We start from the raw sequence: 25,517 nt of genomic DNA, 5'->3' as shown, positions 1-25,517 counted from the left end.
GCAACTTAAAGCAAGCCTTGGCGTGTTTGGTCAGGTGATTCGGATAAATATTTACCAGAATCCTCAACCAATTCCAACATTAATGGCTCCATGGTTGGATTTCCCAGAATCACATAATGCTACAGAAGAAGCCCTTTGGCCCATCAATTTAATAAAGGGATAGAATATAAATCAACAGCGATTGCATCAGACATCAAGTCTGGAGTCATGTTTGCAACCCACATCATCAGAAACATGAACAGCTCAACACTGAAGCATCTAGAATGATCCAACTGAGCGGAAATCAAAGTTAAAGGGAAAGGTGGGATTGTATTCAATGGAAAAGAGGAAGAATTGTGGTGATTCAACAGATGTTTCAGATGGAGGGCAATGAGAAAACAGATTTATGTTCACATTGGGGGAAAGTTTCGCAGAGTGGAAAGAAGGTGAAAATCAGGAAATTAGGTTCACAAAGGTAAATCAGGTGGATTTCTTCACACAAACGGAATGGAATTGATGAATAAATTATCGTTCAGATATTTCAGAACAGGATTGGGAGAGAATGGGGATAAGAGGGAAGATGGGGAGTGGGGAGAGGTAGATGGAGGGAGGTGGGGACAGTGGAATGCGGTTGCTTCATGGAGACTGGGGAACATTTCCACTCCTTCCATTTCTACAAATTTAGGCAAGTTCTGACATTTTATTTTAAGGGTGTGTTTGACAACCAGTCAGAGTCTGGGAATGGTTATCCTGCGGTCTTTATTGTAGCACAAAGATGTGCGGCTGTTAATGTGGAGTCTCTGTGGTGGCAGCCAATATGTTTGACATGAAGAGTGTGCACTTGGCTGAAGAGTATTGGAGATCACTGGGAACCAATGAAAGCAAACCCCAGGTCTGTCAACACAATAAAGGAGAAGTGGCTATTCTGCCCTCAGGTCTGTTATCAGTAAAATAATCACAGAATCCCAACATGCCATTCAGCCCATCGAGCCTCCACCAACAACAATCCCACCCTGGGTCTATCTCTAAAACCCCACATATTTACCCTGCTCGTCTCCCTGACACAAAGGCGCAAATAAGTATGGCCAATCCACCTAACCCGCACATCTGTGTTACCCATCACTGTCTGTATGGAGTTTGCACATTCTCCCCGTGTCTGCATGCGTTTCCCCCGGGTGCTCCGGTTTCCTCCCACAGTCCAAAGATGCGGGGTTAGATTGATCGGCCATGTTAAATTGCCCCTTGGTGTTGGGGGGGCTAGCTGGGTAAATGGATGGGGTTATGGGGATAGGGCCTGGGTGGGATTGTGGTCGGTGCAGACTTGATGGGGCGAATGGCCTCCTTCTGCACTGTAGGATTCTATGATTCTACGATCTTTGGACAGGGGGGAGGAAAACGGAGCACCCGGAGGAAACGCACGCAGACATGCGGAGAACGTGCAGGCTCTGCACAGACAGTCACCTGAGGCGAGAATTGAACCCGGGTACCTGGCGCTGTGAGACAGCAGTGCGAACCACTGTGCCACCCGGTGACTTAATCTTCAGTTCATTTTCCCATTTGACCTTCAGATTGGCTAATTCCACTAAAATCTCAAAAATGATCAATCTCAGTTCTGAATGTACAAAATGATTGAAGATCCGCAGCTCTCTGAGGTAGAGAATTCCAGAGACTTCTCTGTGTGAAATAATATCTTCTTATCTCAGACCCAAAATGGCTAAACTCTTACCCTGAAATGATGGAGCAGAGTTTCGAAGCCCTTTGATGGGGGGTCTGGAGGTGAGCTTGCTTGGAATCTCACATCACCGGCTGACATTGACTTGATTTAACTCTGAGTCAACAGCTGTCAGAGGGCAGGGTTGTGCTTCTGGAGTGAGGAAGGTGATGTTGAGGGAACTCCTGGATCCTGCACCCACGCTGTGTCGAATGGAGACCCCTGACATGATTTTCAGTGCTGGGTTAGTCATTGGCCCAGGGAGTGCATTCTCCAGCCAATTAAAAACAGCAGGCAGGCTTCTGAGGCTAGCTGACCAATAGGAATGGGGAATTGCTAATTGTTTAGGTGAGAAATGCAAAGAGGCGCGGCTGTACAGGATGGCCGATGGTGAGGCAGTGACCATCACGGTGTGGCAGCTCGGGATGGGGGAAATGGGCTTTAAAACATCCTCCTGGAGCCTGCACCCACACAGTCTGCTGCCAGGACGCTGCCTCCTCTCATTGGGCAGGTTTCAGCCACCGCGAGGGCCCTGCCTGCCAACCAGGAAATTCCAGCCAGTGAGGGGAAGGGAAAATATATTCTAACTGTTTTTACAGACACACCAGGTAATACACCCCAGCCTGGCCTTGTTGAAAATGGCTTACGGGCTGCCGGCAGGGGGAGGGGGGTGGTGGCAGTAGGGGAGGAGGGAGGGTGGCACTGGAGCCATGCAAGAAGGTGGGGGGGGTTTGGTGTTGGAACCATGCCGGGGACGGGGGAGGTGGGGGGGGGGGGGGGGGGGGTGGCGTTGGAGCCATGCGAGGGGGTGGGGGGGGTTTGGTGTTGGAATCATGCTGGCAAAGCTGCAATGTCAGCCGGTGATGTGAGATTCCAAGCAAGCTCACCTCCAGACCCCCCATCAAAGGGCTTCGAAACTCTGCTCCATCATTTCAGGGTAAGAGTTTGGCCATTTTGGGTCTGAGATAAGAAGATATTATTTCACACAGAGAAGTCTCTGGAATTCTCTCCCTCAGAGATCTGCGGATCTTCAATCACTTTGTACATTCAGAACTGAGATTGATCATTTTTGAGATTTTAGAGGAATTAACCAATCTGAAGGTCAAATGGGCACTTGGGAAGGTGGTTCAATTTCCATCTCATCTCATTTCTTGGGAGAAAGCAAAAGGGAAGAGTTGCCAACCCCAAAATCAGGTGAGAAGAAGGAGGAAACAGGAAAACTGGGAAAAGTGTTTGTAAGAAAAGGGAGTGGAATATAAGGGAGAGAAAACTCAGTCATTTCTTTTTGAAGGATAGTTGACACACAGTTTGTCCTTTTCGGCCATCTTTAAGTCTTGGCGCACATTTAACCTCTGACATCTGACTCAAAACGGACACTTTCATTCTCCAGCATTGAAGGCACCATAAATCAAGGCAAATGGCATGCTTGCCTTCATCGGGCATTGAGTAGAGAAGTTGGGAAATCATGTTGCAGCTATATAAAACCTTGGTTAGGCCGCATTTGGAGTATTGTGTGCAGTTCTGTTCACTACACTACCAGAAGGACATGGAAGTTTTGGAGAGAGTGCGAGGAAGGTTCACCAAGATGCTGCCTGGTCTCAAGGATGTTGACTATGAGGAGAGGTTGAATAAACTAGGATTGTTTTCACTGGAAAGATGGAGGCTGAGGGGAGACCCGATAGAGGTCGACAAAATTATGAGAGGCATAGACAGGGTGGATAGTCAGAGGCTTTTTCCAAGGTGGAAGTGTCAATTACAAGGAGGCACAGGTTCAAGGTGAGAGGCGGAAAGTTTAAGGGAGATGTGCGGGGGAAATTATTCATGCAGAGAGTGGTGGGTGCCTGGAACACACTGCCACAGGAGATGGTGGAGCAGGCACATTAGTAATATTTAAGAGGCATCTGGATGTTTACATGAAAAGGGAGGGAATAGAGGCATACAGACCGAGTAAGGGCAGAAGGTTTTTGTTTAGTTTAGTTGGAGCATCATGATCGGAACAGGTTTGGAGGACCGAAGGCCTGTTCCTGTGCTGTCCTTTCCTTTGTTATTTGTTTTTTCTTTGTAATATGTCCAAATGAGTCAAATTAACTCCCCGAGTATCAGTCTGTTCGCAAAATCTCATCCACACCATCATAAACACCATTTTATGGAAGAATTTGTCAGAGATATCGGAAGGTTGTTCAGCCTGAAGCCATTAAGCCATTGTTAACTTACCATTGTGATGTTGATCAGAACACTGGGTAAGAGGGTCGCCATTCCGGATGTCCTGCCTTCTGGTCCGCCTGAAACAAAGGTGATCTGTGTGAGTTTCTGATGCATGTTTCCTTCAATGGGATTAGATTTTGAGTCTACATTGAATTGAAGATTCTGGTTCAATGGATACACTGACTCTTAGACCAAAGGCAGGATGGATAACTCCAGTCCACTGACCACTGTTGGGAGTCATTAAGAAACTAAAGTTGGTCGTCTATATTCAGGGCAACATCAATTCAGATCAGAATGTACTGGCTGAGCTCTTTCATCGCTATGATTTTTGTTACAGGTGCTTCAATCAGAGTTTTAAGTTAAGGAGGATGCGTTACATTATCTGTTGTATTTGTATAAAACTAGAAAGATATCTGGGGAGATTCTGAGAATTCCCAAGACCAGTGAGGAACAAGTCCACAGGGAGAGGTGGTGGTAAAGTATCACTGTGGTCCTCACAAAGTATGAATCCTATCAAACTGCCACAGAAAATTGGATCAGGAGTGAAACCAGACAGAACGCTCAGTATCGACCCGGGCACTGGAAATGACAACAGCAAACCCAGCCCTGTTATCCCTGCAAAATCCTCCTGACTGAGATTTGGTTTGTGCCAAAATTGGGAGAGCTGTCTCACAGACTAGCCAAGCAACAGCCTGACATTGTCATACTCACAGAATCATACCTGACAGATAATGTCTCAGATAGTTAAGAAAGCCCACCAACACCTCTACTTCCTCTGAAGACTAAGGAAATTTGGCATGTTAGCTACGACTCTCACCAACTTTTACAGATGCACCATAGAAAGCATCCTTTCCAGATGTATCACAGCTTGGTATGGCTCCTGCTCTGCCCAAGGCCGCAAGAAACTACAAAGGATTGTGAATGTAGCCCAATCCATCACACAAACCAGCCTCCCATCCATTGACTCTGTCTACACTTCCCACTGCCTCGGAAAACTAGCCAGCATAATCAAAGACCCCACACACCCCGGACATTCTCTCTTCCATCTTCTTCTGTCGGGAAAAAGATATGAAAGTCTGAGATCAAACACTAACCGACTCAAGAACAGCTTCTTCCCTGCTGCCATCAGACTTCTGAATGGACCTACCTTGTATTAAGTTGATCTTTCTCTGCACCCTAGCTATGACTGTAACACGACATTCTGCACCCTCTCCTTTCCTTCTCTATGAACAGTATGCTTTGGCTGTATAGCGTGCAAGAAACAATACTTTTCACTGTATACTAATACATGTGACAATAATAAATCAAATCAAATCAAATCATTCACTGCAAACCCTGCAGTTAATCCTCTAAAAGACTTTTCATCACACAGCCTTAGCTGAGCCTTTTCAGAGCTAAAACCCTGTCTCTGGGCAAATCTCGATTAGAAAGCTGGTTTGAACCTGTAGTTCCACAGTAATCTTTGAAGTTTATAATATTGTCGCAGATACCCCAAATAAATCAAATATTCTGTTCCTAAACTCAGCACAATACCTTTAAGTAACACAAAACACTCAGATCCCATTGATAAGGTGAATTCAGTAACTCTGTGGTACAGTCTGGATCGATTAAACAACGTAAGATATAAGACATTAATTGTGATGAAGTTATTTTTTTCCAGACACTATAAATACATCTTCAATACCTGACTTTTCCCATTTGTACATCACAGATGCTTCTAAATTGTAAATTGTGCCCACTATGCACAATCTATAAATGTAGCTTCTGAATTGGTTCATTAACCTGGTGAAATATAACCCTGGTCCTGAGCTGCATTAACTGTCGAAGTTAATGAGCTGAAATGTAAATCAATAACCTCTCCTTGCATTCACCAAGTATTGATCCAGAGCACAGAAATATGAGAACACAAGAGAGCATTAAACAAGAAGTTGTCGTTTAATTAATCAAGTCTTTCTTTCAGCAGACCCTTAACTTATCCCCCAGCTCATTTAATCCTCTGAGCTATCCCCTTTTGTCAAATTGCTCCTTACTTATGCTGCTAAATCAAGTGAAACACCAGTGTTGGTCTAATCTTGCAATCCTAGATTGTTCACAGGAAAAGCCTGGCACTTTTCCACTGTTTATAGATGGAGTGGTTGCTGGTTGCATGGTCTATCTTACCTGGAGACATTGTGGTCTTATCCTAGTAGTTCATTCAAATGGGTTCATTAACACCCTGTATCAGATAAGTTACCGGTAGAAATGTCTGTCATGAGTACAGACTGTTCATTTTCTTTTTTTAAACTAATTTGTGGGATGTGGCTGTCACTAGCTGGGACAGAATTTATTGTAAAAAGTTTCACAACACCAGGTTAAAGTCCAACAGGTTTATTTGGCAGCACAAGCTTTCGGAGTCTCGCTCCATCTTCAGGTGAGTGGAGAGTTGGGTTCACAAACAGGGCATACATAGACACAGACTCAGTTTACAAGATAATGGTTGGAATGCGAGACTTTACAGGTAATCAAGTCTTAAAGGTACAGACAGTGGAGAGAGGGTTAAGCACAGGTTAAAGAGATGTGTATTGTCTCCATCCAAGACAGTTAGTGAGATTTTGCAAGCCCAGGCAAGTCGTGGGGGTTACAGATAGTGTGACATGAACCCTCATGTGTGCGGAACTTGGCTATCAGTTTTTGCTCAGCGATTCTGCGTTGTTGTGTGTTGTGAAGGCTGCCTTGGAGAATGCTTACCCGAAGATCAGAGGCTGAATGCCCGTGACCGCTGAAGTATTCCCCGACACGCATGAGAACAGCCTCAATACTTGCAAAATCTCACTAACTGTCCTGGCTGGAGACAATACACATCTCTTTAACCTGTGCTTAACCCTCTCTCCACTCACATCGTCTGTACCTTTAAGATTTGATTACCTGTAAAGACTCGCATTCCAACCATTATCTTTTGAATTGAGGCTGTGTCTGTATATGCCCTGTTTGTGAACACAATTCCTCACTCACCTGATGAAGGGGCAGCGCTCTGAAAGCTTGTGCTACCAAATAAACCTGTTGGACTTTAACCTGGTGTTGTGAGACTTCTTACTGTGTTTACCCCAGTCCAACACCAGCAACTCCACATCACAGAATTTATTGCCCATCCCTAATTGACCTTGAACTGAGTGGCATTTCCAAGGCATTTAGTCAACCACATTACAGTAGACCTGGATGTGGACCAAATCTTCTTCCCTGAAGGACATGAGTGAACAAGATGAGCTTTTACAACAATTGACAAAAGTTTCATGGACTTTCAATTAGAATTTTATTGAATTCAAGTTTGGCCATCAGCCATGATAGGATTTGAACCTGGGTCCTCAGAGTGTTACCCTGGGTCTATTGGATTACCAATCCAGTGGCAATAGCATAATGTCACCTCCATGAACTGTCCAGTTGTTGGAAAAACAAGAGCCTTGATATTTCTTTATTGCAATATCAGAATCATGTTATCATTTATTGGGAAACAAGTTGTGGGGGTGTGAGTGATTTAATTAAATTGGAGACAGATAGACTGCAAAGGTTAAAACATCAATAAAGGATGTCTGTAAACAAGTGGTTTGAAATGGAAATGAACAGAGAGCCAGGAGAGATTGAATATGAATTTATATTAAAGTTAGCTGTTGTATTTCAAAAGGAACATATACAATTGGAACATTGGGAATAGATGAAGCAAACTAATATAAATTTACTATTAAAATACAATAGCAGTAAAGTTAAAAAAAAGGATTCTGAGAAAAGGAACTTTGAAAGGATTGCAGAAAACAACAGAATGTAAAATCAAAAGGAAAACAGGTTTATAGAAACATTGAAAACTGTGTTGGTGGTGGCTGTGAGATCCTGAGCAAGACAGATGTGTGTGTTGAAGCCAGACCTGGGAAGAGCAGTTTGTTGTCACAGTGGGAGAGCACCAAAAGAGCTGTAGGGCATTGTGTGGTAATGTTATGGAAATTTATAAATTCATAAAGGACTGTGGCCAAGGGGGCGTGTAGCTCGGAGTTTATTGAAGACAAAGTCTTTTATGAAATGTTTGTAAAGTATTATTAACAGCTTTCTTATGTTTTAAGTGTTATTTTATTTTCTCTTTATTCCAATAACTGTCAAACTTTAATATAAAATCACAAGCCTTGACTTGAGAAAGCTCCTCCGAATATATAAATTGCTAAATCATTCTGGCAGCTGATTAAAATTTCCCTTTGCAATTTGGGCAGGTGGGAACTTACCATCTGCAGTGATGTAACATAGCACATGACTGCTGATGTCATTGTTACATCGTAATCTGCATCACTCATTACCATAACAATTCTATTAAACCATTACACTACATTTACCATCCTTGATACAGCACCACAGAAACCTGTGTTTAGGCATCATTTAAACCATCTCTATCCATGTTTTAGAATGTTTCCATCTAATTGTTAAATAGATGTCCATCCATTTTTATTTCTTTGGAAAGTTAAAGTGGAGTTGTTAAGTTTAGTTAAGAATGTGAATCCACATTCAGCAATAAGTAAAGTTTATTTATTTGTCACAAGTAGGCTTACATGCAATGAAGTTACTGTGAAAATCCCCTAGCTGTCATACTCTAGCACCTGTTCGGGTACACTGAGTGAGAATTTAGCATGGCCAATGCACCTAACCAATCTTTTGGATTGTGGGAGGAAACTGGAGCACCCAGAAGAAACCCACACAGACACAGGGAGAATGTGCAAACTCCACATAGACAATGACCCAAGCCAGAATTGAACCCAGGTCCCTAGGGCTGTGAAGCCGCAGTGCTAACCACCGTGCCACCATGGCAAATATTTAAGCCAAACTTCTGGCTGCTTCACTTTCTTTCGGTGCCATCAGGGTTTACAATCATGCTCTAGCTTTGAAATCAATTACACATTCCACTCAGCATTTTAGAAAACATGAGGCTATCTTTCTTTAAAACTTCTCTTCATTAACACGAAGCAATCTGGTGATGGTATTTTTATCATTCAGTGTTATTCTGCTGTATAACTTTCCCATTGCATTCCAGAAGTCACAAGCCCAAAAAACCATTTAGCATTCCAAAAGTTGGTCGATGTCTTAAATCTACACAATTCTCTGTTAACTTGAAATCACAGGCTGTTGATATGCATCCCAGATTGTCGTTAGCGCTCGAATCTTAAAGAGCTTTCCACTGATGAATTATTTCTTTTTCTGTTACTCACCTTTGCTATTATGTCATGCTATTGTCTACATCTTTTGTGTTTCTGTTCAATATACCTGTATTAACCACCAAATGCCATCCTTTGGTCTATCTACTTATTTAGAACAAATTCCTTTAAATGCTGTTAAGCTCTTTACTATGTTGTACCTGATCACATGATCTGTCAACATCAGCAATATGTATGGACCTTCAGGTCAATATCTTAACAGCAGAGAAAAAATTCCTTTGAAGCTTTACTAATTCCCTTTTCTCCCTTTATTACTGCTCTCTGTGTTATATTGCTTGGTGAATTTTTGATCCGGATGACAATGTTTCCAGAGAATTAGGGCAATGTGGTGAGGGCAGGGCAGTGGAACTTATTGGATAGCTCTTTCAAAGAGCCAGCACAGGCACAATGGGCCAAATGGCCTCCATCTCTGCTGCAAGGCATACCCTCCAGCACAGTGCAGCTATTTCAGAGACAGTTTCACCTGAAAGAATGATCAACAATAAAGAACAAGCTTGAAGCGAAGCCAGATTTCTAACTGACTTTTATATCCAGTTCTGAGTTATTGTCAACCTCAGGAACCAGCTAATTTACACAAATTCCCACTTTCCTCAATTTTTATCCCTCTCTCTGGAATCCGAGCATGGAATAAGTTGATTTAACCAAAACTTGTCCAATGTATGCATTAGAAAATAAAACAAAACAAGAAAGGCAATGTAGAAAGATTGGGATTTCAATCAGTTTGTTGTCATTAAACTGGTTCTAATTAATTTGCTCTGATCGGTAGAATGGGGCAATGCAATTGGTGGGAGCGGAACCAAAGCAGGATTAAATCAGACCAATCGCTACAAGGACTTATTACAGGTAAGAGATGACGGAGAAAATACACATCCCTCCAGATCCATTCGATGCAATGTGTAAGTAATCTTCAGTGCAGTGGAGTCAGTTTCTCGAGGTGGGAGACTATACTAAGAACCAGGGCCCAAAATATTAGCTTTACAGTTGTGGGGGCAATGGGATCACCATTTTAATTCAATTAACTGCAAATAACTTGCCGAGCCACACAGATTTATAGCAGAGGTACAAAGAGTGTTTAACCCAGGGTGATAAAAGGAGTTCAGCTTCCTGAACTTTCATCTTGCTATTTTTAAAGTGTATAAAACATAAAAGTAGGAATTCCTGTAATCCCTGTTAAAGCAGTGATTGTCTGGGGAGATCGCACCGTGCCAAGAATTTCATAATCGCCATAATGGGACAGTTTGAACACATCTGGAAAATGAGGGATTTCAGTGGAATATGAAGTCTGGATTTGAATGTTCACGCTGTTGTTAAGACAGATTTAGGTGACAGGTGTGCTGAACGTTTAATCTTTATGGGGCAATGTGCAGAATACAGGATTTGTCCAGTTTATTTATTTAAAATCCTATAGTTGAAGTGTGAGGTAACTCTAAATCCCAGGGATGGAGACAGACTGCATTATACAAACACTATCGTCCATAATTCAGGCTATAGTTTCGATACACTTTATAACTGAACACATAGAGTTTATGTTCGTTCAGCTTATATTCAGGACACTGCTTCGTATCAACACACAGGTTCATCCATATTCCTGATATTTTAGCTTCCGGTCAACTTCCTTGTATCTGGAAATCTACTCGAGCAATGGAATTACATGGCTGTCAGTGTAGACATATTTAGGCTCTGTTGGAATGCTGGTACAGAGCAATATTCACTTTGATGTAGACTGCAGAGGCACAGTGGAAATGCGGAATGACACTCCTGCATATTGGTGTCCAGCTTACAGAAGTGGAATTATATCCTTGCGAGGTTAATGCCTGTGTTACTTACACAGAAAGCAATGCAAATGAACATGTCAAAGTGTTTTTATGAGTACCGTAAACATCATTTAGAAGTCTCACGACACCTGGTTAAAGTCCAACAGGTTTATTTGGTAGTATGAGCTTTCGGATCAGGTGATGACGGAGCAGTGCTCCGAAAGCTCGTGTTACCAAATAAACCTGCTGGACTTTAACCTGGTGTTGTGAGACTTCTTACTGTGCCCACCCAAGTCCAACACCGGCATCTCCACATCATAAATATCATTTTGAACCCCCATATAATCAAACAATAAAGTCTAAAAATGTGCTTTTGTGTTGGAGAGCAAGCTGGCATTTTGAAAGCAGACTCAGCAAACCAGTGGCAGAGCCCATTTCTGATAAATTCATATCCTTACCACATCTCACAAGAGTTCCTGGAAGGACAGCTTGACCACTTCCCATTCTGAGATCCCACACTGATTCGGGATGTCACCTCCCACACAGCAGCACTCGATATACCCGTAGAAAGCACATGACCACATTTAAACAGCAATTGGTTGCAGAGAGATTGAGTGGTTGGTATTTGAATATAGGGCTCGCCAGTGTGACAGTATTTGAAGGAAGATGTGGATGTGGAGCTTTAGCCGATTCCTGCATGAAATGTTCCCATCCCTTCCCCAAACCTGCTCACCCTCTGACCCCTTCTTCATCCTCATCTCAGTGGAGAAAGGCAGCACAATCCCACTCAGAAAATGTCTAAGGGGTGACAATTCAGTGGTGTCAGTTTCTATCCTGATACTAAAATGAGTCCACCCCATCCCCCGACCCATTACCTCCCATCGCGCGCACACACACACACACACACAGAGACACACACACACACAGAGACACACACAGACACACACACCCCACACTCGCCCCTATTCCAAGTGAGTTGGAACAGGATCATGGTGAATTCAGATTGGTGAGTACATGATTCTCTATGGCTGGCTTTATTTAAAATCCATTTAAATGCAAGTTCTATATTTAATAAGCAAGTACAGAGTGTTGGGTGTGACCCCCATTTGACTCCAACATGGAGGTCATTACCCCAAATCCTGCAGCTTATTTTAGAGTATCGAGCATAGATTTAAGGTGAGAGAGGAGAGATATAAAAGTGTCCAGAGGGGCAATTTTTTCACACAGAGGGTGGTGAGTGTCTGGAACAAGTTGCCAGAGGTAGTAGTCGAGGCGGGTACAATTTTGTCTTTTAAAAAGAATTTCGACAGTTACATGGGTAAGATGGGTATAGAGGGATTTGGGCCAAAAGCAGGCAATTGGGGCGAGCTTAATGGTAAAAACTGGGCAGCATGAGCAAATTGGGCCGAAGGGCCTGTTTCCGTGCTGTAAACCTTTATGACTCTCGCTATGAAGGCTAACATAACAGTTACACAGGTAAGATGGGTATAGAGGGATTTGGACCAGATGCGGGCAATTGGGACTAGCTTAGGGGTTAAAAAAAAAGGCTGAATGGACAAGTTGGGCCAAAGGGCCCATTTCCATGCTCTATGACTCTATGAGTAGAGCTTGCAGTGAATGAAAGATCAGACTGGGTCAGGTATATGCTGAATGCTCAGAAAACTCTTTGGATCTTGGATCTGTTGCTTCCAATCCCTGGTGCTGATGTTGGTCATTATGGGACTGTGTTAATGAATCAAAAGATGCAATAAGTTTACAGCAAGATGTAAGAATCAATCTCTTTGATGACACTATTAACATGGAAGTTAGTCCAAGTTATAATCATTTTAATTTCATGTATCCCACCATGCCCCTGACAACTGTGGTCACAAGAGTTTGAACATGCCACACTGAATTCAGGTCAAAATTAATTTGAAGGTCTTTGCATATGAATGGTCCAAATATCATGAATGCCACAAGGTAATTAAAATAACTGGGCCGTAGAAGTCTCCCCCAGCTTTGTTTATTCAAATGGTTCCTGGTTGAAATTTTCACAACAATGAAGGGAACTGATAGTCTGGGAAAACTGTTCATTATGTCAAAGAGTGTGAATATGATGGTTGGGGGGGAGGGGGGGGGTGGTGGCGGGGGTGGGGGGGGGTGGGGGGGGCGGGGGGGTGGTGGTGGGGGTGGGGGGGGGGTGGGGGGGCGGGGGGAGGGGGGCGGTGGTGGGGGGGGGGGGTGGCGGGGGGAGGGGGGGCGGTGGCGGGGTGGGGGGGGGCGGGGAGTATTAGTTAAAAATTAACAATGAGCCGATTTGTCAGAGGAAACAATTTGTGCACACAGTACACTAGACTTATTAATAATGAAAATAACTTGATGAGGCAACTGGCTGAGTGTTGCCCAATAATTTACCACTCCCCACGTTTGGTGAATTGGCCACACACATGGTGAATTGATGTTGTTCCTCGAGCTGAGGCGGTGGATATGAGTATGGGTGTCACTGCTAGACTGCTGTTTGTCAGCCATCTTTAACTGAATGAGGAGGAATCAGCCACATTACTCTGAGACAAGAGTCAGAAATTAGACAAACCGCAAATACGTTTATCAAAATATAGTTCATTTGTTGGGTTTCTAGTGGCGTGGAAGCTAAATACAACTTTCACTGGGATCTGGCTGGCGTTTACGTTGGCGAGATCTTACGGTCCCACCGATAGCACACCCCCAATGGGGGTTTCCCATTGGTGAGGGGTGCGACCAATGGGAAACCCCATTGACAACTGCGAGCCCATAAGATCCTGCCGTCAGCAAGCGATGAATCACCTCCCGCTGCGATGAACACCCACAGAGAGGGAGGACAATCCTGCCCGATCTCAATAAAAGAGAAATAATCCACCCTTTGTTACCTTCTCTGTTCCTGCTCCCTCTCTCGGAACCTTTAAACGATGATACATTCCGATTTGTGGCATTGCTCAGTGAGGCACAGAGTCAGCCTCTGGAAAGGTTGCTTTGCTCCTGAAATTGTGATGTGGGGGTGCGAAATGAGGAACTTGTTTCTTTCTAACTGGTGGTTTTTGCAAAAGAGTTGAGGTGTGTGAGTGATGGACAGCACTACATTGCTGCCAATGAGGATTAAACTGCACAGTTTTAAAAATAATTCATTTACAGGATGTGGGCGACGCTGGCTGGGCCAGTATTTATTGCCCATCCTTGGTTTTCCCCTGGTGATGAGCTGCATCTTAAATCGCTGCAGTCCCCGAGGTGTAGGTACATCTACAGTGCTGGTAAGGAGAAAATTCCAGGATTTTGACCCAGCGACAGTGAAAGGACAGTGAGATATATCCAAATCAGGATGGTGAGTATCTGCTGCCCTGGTCCTTCTAGATGGTGGGTTTGGAAGGTGCTGCCAAAGGAATCTTGATGAGTTCCTGCAGTGCATCTCATAGTCAGATGGTACACACGGCTGGTACTGTGCATCAGTGGTGGAGGAAGTGAATGTTTGTGGAACGGGTAGCAATCAAGCGGGCAGCTTTTATTCATGTTGTATATGTCTTGAATCATGTGGCAAATGTGATGACCCGATCCTCACAGGTTTGGCAAGCATTGAAATCCTATTGGGCAACATTGAACTGGATATTTGTTTGTGCAGAGAGAAAAGATGGCGGGGACAGAGTTCATCTGAATATATCGAAAAGACCAAAGGAAATAAACCATTTTGTTTGGGACAGCAGTGTTGTAACTGGGCACAAAGGTGCCAGTGATCAGCACACACCAGCAGCCCGCTAACCTCTCAGGAGAGGCAAAAGAACTGATTTTCAATGTCTGAGAAAATTGGGGGTGAGATAAAGAGTTCCAAGAAATTCCTTTCTGTCCCCAAATGTTGATTATAAATGAGTCTCAGAGAAAATCTCAATGACCTTGAGGTACATCATCCAACCTCAGAGCTACATTTTAGACACAATTATTTCAGTATTCCACAGAAACCCATTTGCAGCAAAACCTCATCTCTACATAAACAATTTCTTAGGGCATGTTTAATCATAGAAAACATCGAAACCCTACAGTACAGAAAGAGGCCATTCTGCCCATCGAGTCTGCACCGACCACAATCCCACCCAGGCCCTACTCCCATATCCCTACATATTTACCCACTAATCCCTCTAACCTATGCACCTCAGGACACTAAGGGGCAATTTTAGCATGGCCAATCAACCTAACCCGCACATCTTTGGACTGTGGGAGGAAACCGGAGCACCCGGAGGAAACCCACGTAGGCACGAGGAGAATGTGCAAACTCCACACAGACAATGACCCAAGCTGGGAATTGAACCCAGGCCCCTGGAGCTGTGAAGCAGCAGTGCTAACCACTGTGCTACCGTGCCGCCCAAATCCTTTGTGTTTTTGATATATTTCATGATTCATTTAGTTTTGTTCTTTCTATTTATTCAGAGGGTGGGATTTTCCGGCCGTGCTCACCCCAAAACCAGAAAATCCTGCCCATGGTCAACCGGCCTTTGCATGGACCTCCCCCCAACCCGCTAGGATTCCTGTGGCAGGCAGGATGGGAAAACTCCCTCCAGAATCTCTCAAGTGTCTGAAAGTTCTTTTGTCCGTCGATATGTTCAGAGGGTTAGCATGAGGAGTACATTTCACGGAAAATGGAATGCGACATTGTGAGTTTGTCTTTTGCCAGAATCTTTTGTCATTTGCTCAGAATTTGGTAGCCCAGTTACAGAAGAATATTTACATTTTTCCTGTTGATTGTATTATTTAGTTTGAGTTCCTGAACAAAGTTATCAGGGGCGATCTTACCTTCTCATCCCATCAGTCGAGGGGCACGGCGAACCAGCAAGATTGTGAGAGAACCAAAAAAGTGGGTTTGCGCCCGATTTCTCGCCTCTCGCGATCTTACCGGTGAGATCAGCCTACCGTGCGAAAAGGGCACGAGGCTGAATATAATATTTAAATTCAATGCTAAATAGAATTTAAATATTATGGGAGGAATTCTCCTGTACCGCCTGCCATGGAAATCGTAGTGGGCAGGGGGCGGGCAACGCAATGGTCCTTTGACCTCGGGCGGGATTCTCCAGTTTTGGGGTGAATGCGACAGGAGAATCCCACCCTACAAGTGAGCCTGGGATGCAATTGTCTGGCCTCACTTGCCTTTGTGGCCTCGCCAGTGAAGGCCCTCACCGCCGAGGATCACATTGGGTTCCCATCAACAGGGACTTGTCATGGTGTCCCCGCCGGTAGGACTGGAGGACATTGAGGCCCCCAGGAGATCTGCACCCTGGCACTGCCCAGGAAGCACCCCAGCACTGCCTACCAGACACCCTGGCACTGCCAGCCTGGCACACTGGCAGTGTTCACTGGGCACAGGGCAGTGCAAAGGGAGTGGGGCCTGAAGGGACATGCGGGTGGAGGCACACTGTGCACTCTGCATCCAAGACGGAGGGTGGGGGGTGATCAGTCGCTCCCTCCGGGGAGATGGGGGGGTGCAATCGCCTGGTCTGTGTGGGGGAGGTACTCAGCCATGGAGGCCAGCAATAGCTGGGGGCATGCAGTGACAGATCTCTCTGTTCTGTACTGTTGCACAGAATGGAGAGATCTGTGCATGCGCAATGGTGCCCTCAGCTGTAATCTGCCAGCTTTCGGGTGAGTTTAGGCCCCGCTCTCTCCCCCTGCTGGTGGGAAACAGATCTTGCTTCATTTTTTCCTCAGAGTGTGATAAGATTGGATTTTTAACCTCCGCCAAAAAAATCAGCACGTGTCTCTCCCATTTTCACACTCGTTCGGCGCTCAGAATGTTTTTGATAAGATCGCGCCCATCATTTATGCTGTCCAAAAGTCTATCTTTACGGTGAGTGCTTTTATGAGTAATTTGTCCAGCAATAGAGAATTTTAGATGTCTGCTCCAGTCAGAATGGAGATATGAAAGTCGTACACCCTCATTTCATACCTTAAATGAGGAGTGACCTGGCCTGGAGTGTGACTGCTCAGCAAGGAACTCAGGAAAATCTCCTCAGCAGAACAGGCCCACGTATTATAGAGTCATAGAGGTTTAAGGCATGGAAACAGGCCCTTCGGCCCAACCTGTCCATGCTGCCCCTTTTTTTAAACCCCTAATCTTGTCCCAATTGCCCACATTTGGCTCATATCCCTCCATACCCATCTTACCCATGTCACTATCTCAATGCTTTTTAAAAGACAAAATTGTACCCGCCTCTACTACTACCTCTGGCAGCTTGTTCCAGACACTCACCTCCCTCTGGGTGAAAAAATTGCCGGTCTGGACTCTTTTGTATCTCTCCCCTCTCACCTTAAACCTATGCCCTCTAGTTTTAGACTCCCCTACCTTTGGGAAAAGATATTGACTATCTAGCTGATCTGTGCCCCTCATTATTTTATAGACCTCTATATGATCACCCCTCAGTCTCCTACGCTCCAAAGAAAAAAGTTCCAGTCTATCTTAGGGCTGGGGGTCCAGACGGGGAGAAATTTGTAAAATGTGTCCAGGAAGGTTCTTTGGAACAATATGTTGATAGTCCAAGTAGAGAGGGGGCTATTCTGGACCTAGTACTGGGGAGGTCTGTGACTAGTGGTGGTTCCGCAGGGCTCTGTACTGGGGCCTCTGCTGTTTGTGATATATATAAATGATTTGGAAGAAGATGTAGCTGGTCTGATTAGTAAGTTTGCAGACGACACAAAGATTGCTGGAGTTGCGGATGGTGATGAACATTGTCAGAGAATACAGCAGGATATAGATAGGCTGGAAAATTGGGCGGAGAAATGGCAGAAGGAATTTAACCCAGATAAATGCGAAGTGATGCATTTTGGTAGATCTAATGCAGGGGGGAGCTATACAATAAATGGCAGAACCATCAAGAGTATAGACACACAGTGGGATCTGGGTGTGCAAGTCCAAAGATCCTTAAAAGTGGCAGCACAGGTGGAAAAGGTGGTGAAGAAGGCATATGGCATGCTTGCCTTTATTGGACGGGGCATAGAGTATAAAAGTTGGCATATGATGTTGCAGTTATATAGAACGTTGGTTAGGCCACATTTGGAATACTGCGTCCAGTTCTGGTCACCACACTACCAGAAGGACGAGGAGGCTTTGGAGAGAGTGCAGAAAAGGTTTACCAGGATGTTGCCTGGTATGGAGGGTCTTAGCTACGAGGAGAGATTGAGTAAACTAGGGTTGTTCTCCCTGGAAAGACGGAGGTTGAGGGACGACCTAATAGAAGTTTATAAAATTATGAAGGGCATAAAAAGGGTGAACAGTTGGAAGTTTTTTCCCGGGTCAGAAATGACAAACACAAGGGGTCACAAGTTCAAGGTAAGGGGGGCAAGGTTCAATACAGTTATGCGGGGGGCGTATTTTACACAGAGGGTGGTGGGGGCCTGGAATGCACTACCAAGCAAGGTGGTTAAGGCAGACACGCTAGGATCATTTAAGACTTATCTAGATAGCCACATGAACAGACTGGGAATAGAGGGATACAAACGAATGGTCTAGTTAGGAACACATGATCGGTGCAGGCTTGGAGGGCCGAAGGGCCTGTTCCTGTGCTGTATTGTTCTTTGTTCTTTGTTCTATCCAGCCTCTCCTTATAACTCAATCCAACAAGTCCCGGTAGTATCCTAGTAAATCTTTTCTGCACTCTTTCTAGTTTAATAATATCCTTCTTTGCTGCACACATTCACAAAAAAGATAAATCTGAATCTCTGGCGAGTTTATGAAAAGACTGGGAGAATGCCAACCTCTCCCTGTGATCTCGAAATGAGCTAATAATCAGGCTGGCATCGACACCAAGGCACTGGGCAGTAGAAATATTCGATCATCAAAGTGAGAAAACCCAGCTTGCTAAGGCTTATTTTAACATATAATGGGCACAATCGGTTTAAAGAATTGAATCTGCCACAGAGGGACAAAGAGTAGGATTGTGACATATTGCCAAACATAATTACCAAGCGCTCCCCAGTGTTGTTCTTCTGCTGTCAGCATTGACCATCTGCCTGGTATTCCCTCACTCAATGCTCACATAAATATTTACCGCTGCTATTGAAGATTTCCCACTGAGGGTTTATGCTACACACCATCTGAACAGCAATGCCTTCATTAGTAAGAAAGGTGCAAACACCAAAACTCTGCAATCACTCCTACCTTTTGGCAGTGGGGAAGTATCTGGAACATGAGAAGCCATCCCAAGCACAGTAGGGGTCCCTGGCAAGGCAGCATTCTGCACAAGCCTTTCCATAGACATCGCAGCGATGCAGGGGCAGCTGAGACACACCAACAGCAGAGCCGATATACAGTTGTTGCTGAGAGGAAAACAAGAATTATTGACCTGGGATATTGCAGTGGATAGAACGAGGAGCAGCGCTCCGAAAGCTAATGGTATTTGCTACCAAATAAACCTGTTGGACTTTAACCTGGAGTTGTTAAAACTCTTACTGTGTTCACCCCAGTCCAACGCCGGCATCTCCACAGCATCTGTAAGGACAGAAAAGAGCTGATATTTTGAGTTCAGATGACTCTTTATCAAAGCTTTGTCAAAGGGTCATCTGGACTGGAAACATCATCTCTTTTCTCTCTTTACAGATGCTGCCAGATCTGCTGAGATTTTCCAGCATTTTCTCTTTTGGTGGATCTCACTTCTAGTAGCTTGTCTGATGCTGCTCCCAGCATGCTCTCCTGCACCCTTCACTGATCCAGGTTCGATCCCCTGGTTTAATTCAGACTCTCTTTATATCTCTTCTTATCTTGGTGCTTTCCTGAACATTAAAACATTTCCCAATGTTTCTCTTTATCTCCAACTATATCAGGAACCCTCACTGACCTGCCTCCTTGCTGCTGTCACTGGCGTATTGCAGCAATAATTTCCTTCTGCATCTTAAAGAATTATTCCTTTGAAACTGTTCCACTTTCCATCCAAACCTTTTACTTTTTCTATCACTTCCCATTTTACCATTTCCGCACCATCCCCAAAACTCTTCAAAATAACTTGCTAAAAATTATCTTTTTTCATTGACTTCCTTTTACTTGTTCCCCTGAATGTCAGAACACAATGGTGACTCCATCTTAAATGTCCTCTTCATTCTAATTGTTCACTCCTCATTCATTAGAACTAAATCCAATATTACTTTGCCCCTTGTGAGTTCCTTAATGAACTGCTTCAGAAACAGGTTCCTCATAATTTCAATAGATATGCATATGCAGACCGTTCCCACTGTGCTCCCCAGACAAGAACATTTAAATCCTTCAGCATTATTTGAGTTCTTGTGGCCATTTCTAACAATCGGGGTTTGTCTGCGACCATTTTCAATTCTGTCCAACCATCATCACTTCCAGTTTGATGCGTGATTAATTCACTCAGGAGGCTGGATCGTACCCGGGAAATAAAGGTTTTTATTAGTAACAATAATGGAGCATATTGCTTAACAATACAATCCCAGACTAAAGGGTCACTAGGCAGTGCAGTGACCTTTATACTCCTACAGGTAGGCGGAGCCAACCGGAGTGTACCACAGAACAATACCAACAGGTAGAACACCCCAACCCTAACCCCAACAGTAACAACAGTAACATATGTACAAGTGCCCATAGTGATAACCGTCTATGGTTCAGTACCCATAGTGGTAACCATCTATGGTTCACCACACAGTTTCCAACTCCTTTTCTGGGTAGTCTTCCTCAAGATAATTAAGGACAGATTCTAAGAAATAAATCATTCCGTGTACCAATACTTTTGCTTATTTTAAATTTATAGATCAGGAACAAAACCTGAATTCAGCTAAAGTCTCAGCTGAGTGGACAGGACATTCCTCTGATGTTTGTTTTGATAGATTTTGGATCAGAAACTGTGTTATTACCGGAGATCGAATCTCTCAGCAAGTTGGAGATCTGAGCAGAAATGTGAATGCACTTCAGCAAATTCTGCCATTTCAGAGAACTGACCTTCAAACTGGAATGAACAGGTTTGGAATTCCAACACTGGCTGACACCCTTGATATTTTACTGCATTAAAGGCATGATATACAAAGAACAAAGAACAATACAGCACAGGAACAGGCCCTTCGGCCCTCCAAGCCTGCACCAACCATGCTGCCCGACTGAACTAAAACCCCTACCCTTCCGGGGACCATATCCCTCTATTCCCATCCTATTCATATACTTGTCAAGATGCCCCTTAAAAGTCACTACCGTATCCGCTTCCACTACCTTCCCCGGCAACGAGTTCCAGGCACCCACCACCTTCTGTGTAAAAAAACTTGCCTCGTACATCTCCTTTAAACCCTGCCCCTCGCACTTTAAACCTATGCCCCCTAGTAATTGACTCTTCCACCCTGGGAAAAAGCTTCTGACTATCCACTCTATCTATGCCCCTCATAATCTTGTAGACTTCTATCAGGTCATCCTTCAGCTCCGTCGTTCCAGTGAGAACAAACCAAGTTTCTCCAATCTTTCCTCATAGCTAATGCCCTCCATGCCAGGCAACATCATGGTAAGTCTTTTCTGTACCCTCTCCAAAGCCTCCACATCCTTCTGGTAGTGTGGCGACCAGAATTGAACACTATATTCCAAGTGTGGCCTAACTAAGGTTCTATAAAGCTGTAACATGACTTGCCAATTTTTAAACTCAATACCCCGGCCGATGAAGGCAAGTATGTCTTATGCCTTATTGACTACCTTCTCCACCTGCGTTGCCATTTTCAGTGACCTGTGCACCTGTACACCCAGATCTCTCTGTCTATCAATATGCTTAAGGGTTCTATATATTTACTGTATATTTCCTATCTTTATTAGATCTTCTGAAATGCATTACCTCACATTTGTCCAGATTAAACTCCATCTGCCATCTCTGCCAAGCCTCCAACTGATCTATATCCGGCTGTATCCTCTGATGGTCCTCATTGCTATCCGCAAATCCACCAACCTTTGTGTCGTCCGCAAACTTACTAATCAATCCAGTTACATTTTCCTCCAAATCATTTATATATATTACAAACAGCAAAGATCCCAGCACTGATCCCTGAGGAACACCACTTGTCACAGCCCTCCATTCAATTTATAATTTCAGATAAAAGCAAAATGCTGCGGATGCTGCAATCTCAAACAAAAATAGCGCCACATCAGCAATCCTGACTCGAAACTTTGGCTCTATTCTCTCTCCACAGATGCTATCGGACCTGCTGAGATTTTGCACTATATAAATGCAGCTTGTTGTTTCTATGTGTGACCTGGCTGTGGAGATGGTTCTATTGGCTATAGTTCTGTGCTCAGTGTATCACCGACCTCTTTCTTTCACACTTACAGCTGTAATGATTTGTTTGAAGGTCAGTTCTCCAAAATGGCAGAATTTGGTATGAACATTTCTGCTCGGATCTCCATTTTGCAGAGATTCGATCTCCTGTATTAACACAGTTTCTGATACAAAATCAATCAAAACAAACATCAGATAAATGTCCTGTCCACGCCGCTGAAACTTGAGCTGAATTGAGGTTTTGTCCATGATCTATAAATTTAAAATAAGCAAAAGTATTGGTACACGGAATGATGTTTTTCTGCCAACTCCATTTCTTCCATCACTCCATAACAACCTAAATTAGGTCAAGATTCCTGGGAATCAGAGGTATTTTTAACTCACTTTCTGAACATCCAATCTATTTCCAGTGCAACATTCAATTAAATCTCACCTGTTTTGTCGAAATTTTCATGGTTGTGATAGGTGTCGGCTCCTGGAAGATAAAAGTGAAAATGTCATACGTTTCTGCTTTCATTTCTTATCAAAGGTTTAAATACAAAATTCAGACCTGGATTTTCACCTGTGAGGTGGGTAGCGGGAATTGGGAAAGTTCCCATCTCGGACGGTACACCCTGGGAGAAAGTGACAGCAAAAGCAGGGTCTGCACTGCTGGGGGAAGGTGCAAGCTGCTAACAGGCCCAGGAAGGAGGGTAGAGGTGGTCACACGGGCTGCCGAGTGCCAAGGCAGCTCTGTAAAAGTCACACCTCGGTGCTGTGGGACTTCCAGCACCTTCCAAATCCTTGATCTCTACCACCTCGAAGGGCAGAAGATACCTGGGAACGCCACCACCTGGAGATTCCCCTCCAAACCACTCACCAGCCTGATTTGGAAATATATCACCGTTCCTTCACTGTCACTGGATCAAAATCCTCAAACCCTCTCCCCAACGGCATTGTGGATGCACCTACACCACATGGACTGCAGCGCTTCAATAACATGGCTCCCATCACCTTCTCAAAGCCAGTGAGGGACAAACAATAGATGCTGACATGGCTTGTGACGTCCATATCCCATGAATAAAAAAATGCTGAAAAGCCCTCCAACCCTCACAACCCCTCATCCCCCACATAGCCCTATGCCCCATCCACACCACCTCATGCCTCTCATGCCAGACTATGCCCCCACTCCACTACCTTGGCCCCTCATTCTCCCTGTGCCAAGCTTTGCTCTTCCACACTTTTGGATAGTAAAGCAAAGTCCTTTGATGTTTCAAACTATTACCTACATTTTTTTCTACCACTTCCTTTAAAAAAGAAATTATCTGTTTTTCCTAAATTAAATTGTCTCGTTTCATACAATCTTTACACTTTGTTATAAATATGTTCATGAATATCTGTTTCTGAGAATTCTCTCAGCCCTGGGGAGAAATTTAGTTTTTATTTGGATAGTCACACATCTGTTGGTGGCAGTGTGATGACCTTTGATGGGACTCATTAGTTCTGAAGCATGCATCAATTCATCCAAAATCTCCTCGAGCTCAGAAAAGTCAAGTTGTGAATAAAAATCCGAGATTATCAGGTTGTGTGTTTGTCAAAAATGCCAATCATTCTGGCAAGGCTGCTGTGACCCCTGAGAGGAAGACACTGAGGGACTGAGACGTGATGACAGATGGATTGCTAGTGCCGGTCGCAAGACAAAGCTTTAGGTTAATGAAAGAATGAGAACTCTCACCCTTAACACTGCCAATTCCTCCAGTAAGACCTCTTCAAGGTCATGCCATGTCTCTCGAGGAATAGAAACCACCTTCAGAACAGTCCCCACATCTTAAAGAAATTACAATAAAATGCAGGTTAATTTATTACTCCGTTCATATTTTACAGTCAATGTCATTTTGTCGTCTGTGTCTCATGAAGATTTATGAAGGATGTTGATTACAATAGGCTAGAAGCTTTTATTAAATCAGTAAGATCAGCAATTTTCTTCAAATACATGTTTCAGAAATTAATTTCCCAAAACTCTTTGCTCGCCATTGTTCTCTGTCGCTGTAAAAAGAAACTACTCCACAGTGTTTCATATTTGAATACAAAAATTATACAGCAGCATAAATCTATTTCTTTTCACAGTGAGAGTGGTGCTCAAAGTGATGAGGTTATTAACATGAACACTGATTTTTCCATTGGACCTTCCTGATAAACTTGATCTCATATCATTGAGGGAAGCATTGAGCTAAATGACAGAAATGTGCTGTGATAATAGAGTTAGTTATCAGATTGGGTCCAGTTCTGGAGTAGGAGTTGAACTCACAATCTTTCCGTCTCAGCTATAAGAATGGAATGAACTTAAAAATGTGGCGGGAGAGGGAGAGAGATCGAAAGATGGGTGAATCGCAGCCACTCTTGTGAAACACCCCTGCAGCTAAATTAGACACTCCTCTCCCACCCAAAAACAGGGGTGAGGTTGCAATGCGTGATTAACCCACGCCATCGCTTCTGATACAGGCACCGTGTTAAAATGTCACTCATAGCAAAGGGAAACTAGGCACTGTAGAGTTTAATTCTGTAGCCCAGTGTTCCAACAGATTGTTTTTACTTTTTATTCCTTCTTGCCCCATGTAATTCCAACAGCATTCCTTAAAATGGACATTATTCATACATGAAGCCTGATTGATTGTCAGCAGACAATGATGTTAAAGGAAATATTAGAATTAAGTCAGGCTTCATTCTTACCTCACAGACTCACGTTGCTGAATGGTCTACTCCCGCTTTTACTTCACATGTTTGTCTGTTCATAGAATCACAGAATCCCTACAGTGCAGAAGGAGGCCATTTGGCCCACTGAGCCTGCATCGACCACAATCCCACCCAGGGCCTCTCCCCGTAATCCCACATATTTACCCTGCTAGCCTCCGGGACACGAAGGGTCAATTTAGCTTGGCCAATCAACCTAACCCGCACATCTTTTGTTCACAGCAAGAACTAATAGAAAATAACCAACAGCAGGAAATCCAGGCAAACTTTCTCTGCACGAACAAGGGCTGCCTAATCGTAAAGCTCCCTTAACTTCCATTCTGGGTGAGATAAACTCATCACAATTAGAGAATGAAACCTGGGTCCTGCTGGTTTATTGAACTCCACATTGCCCAGCGTTTATCCATTGAAGCCACAGACAGTTAAATTTATCCCTCTCTGAAAGATTTCTGAAATAGCTGAACCATAGCTCTAGTCAATCCCCAAACGTTGAAAGGCCTCTGCAATCCTTCATGTAACAGCCATTTTACAAACAAGAACACAGTCTGCAGGTGTTATTTGCACGTTTTGTACTAAAACAATAAAGCAAGGCAGGAATAAATGTTTAAAATATCACTGAGGTGCTCCTTAACCCAAAGGTCCTTCTCTCTGTGAGAGGATTGCAGCC

The 25,517-nt window shown here is 43.9% G+C and overlaps 1 protein-coding gene across 1 annotated transcript in view; it reads right to left on the bottom strand.

The window, feature by feature from the left end:
• Positions 1 to 25,517, bottom strand: part of sema3ab (sema domain, immunoglobulin domain (Ig), short basic domain, secreted, (semaphorin) 3Ab) — a 446,670-nt gene that overhangs the window by 24,418 nt on the left and 396,735 nt on the right. The window contains exons 13-16 of the mRNA XM_078236002.1: positions 23,835 to 23,926; positions 22,554 to 22,595; positions 19,021 to 19,178; positions 3,905 to 3,972 (exon numbers count right to left, since the gene is read on the bottom strand). Coding sequence (XP_078092128.1) covers positions 3,905 to 3,972; positions 19,021 to 19,178; positions 22,554 to 22,595; positions 23,835 to 23,926 — 360 coding nt within the window. The remainder of the gene's footprint in view (positions 1 to 3,904; positions 3,973 to 19,020; positions 19,179 to 22,553; positions 22,596 to 23,834; positions 23,927 to 25,517) is intronic.

Source organism: Mustelus asterias, chromosome 19 (genome assembly GCF_964213995.1).
Source record: "Mustelus asterias chromosome 19, sMusAst1.hap1.1, whole genome shotgun sequence".
In the NCBI taxonomy this organism is placed as follows: Eukaryota; Metazoa; Chordata; class Chondrichthyes; order Carcharhiniformes; family Triakidae; genus Mustelus; species Mustelus asterias.
Note: the sequence above shows the minus strand (reverse complement) of the source record. Positions and strands in the feature narration are given on the sequence as shown.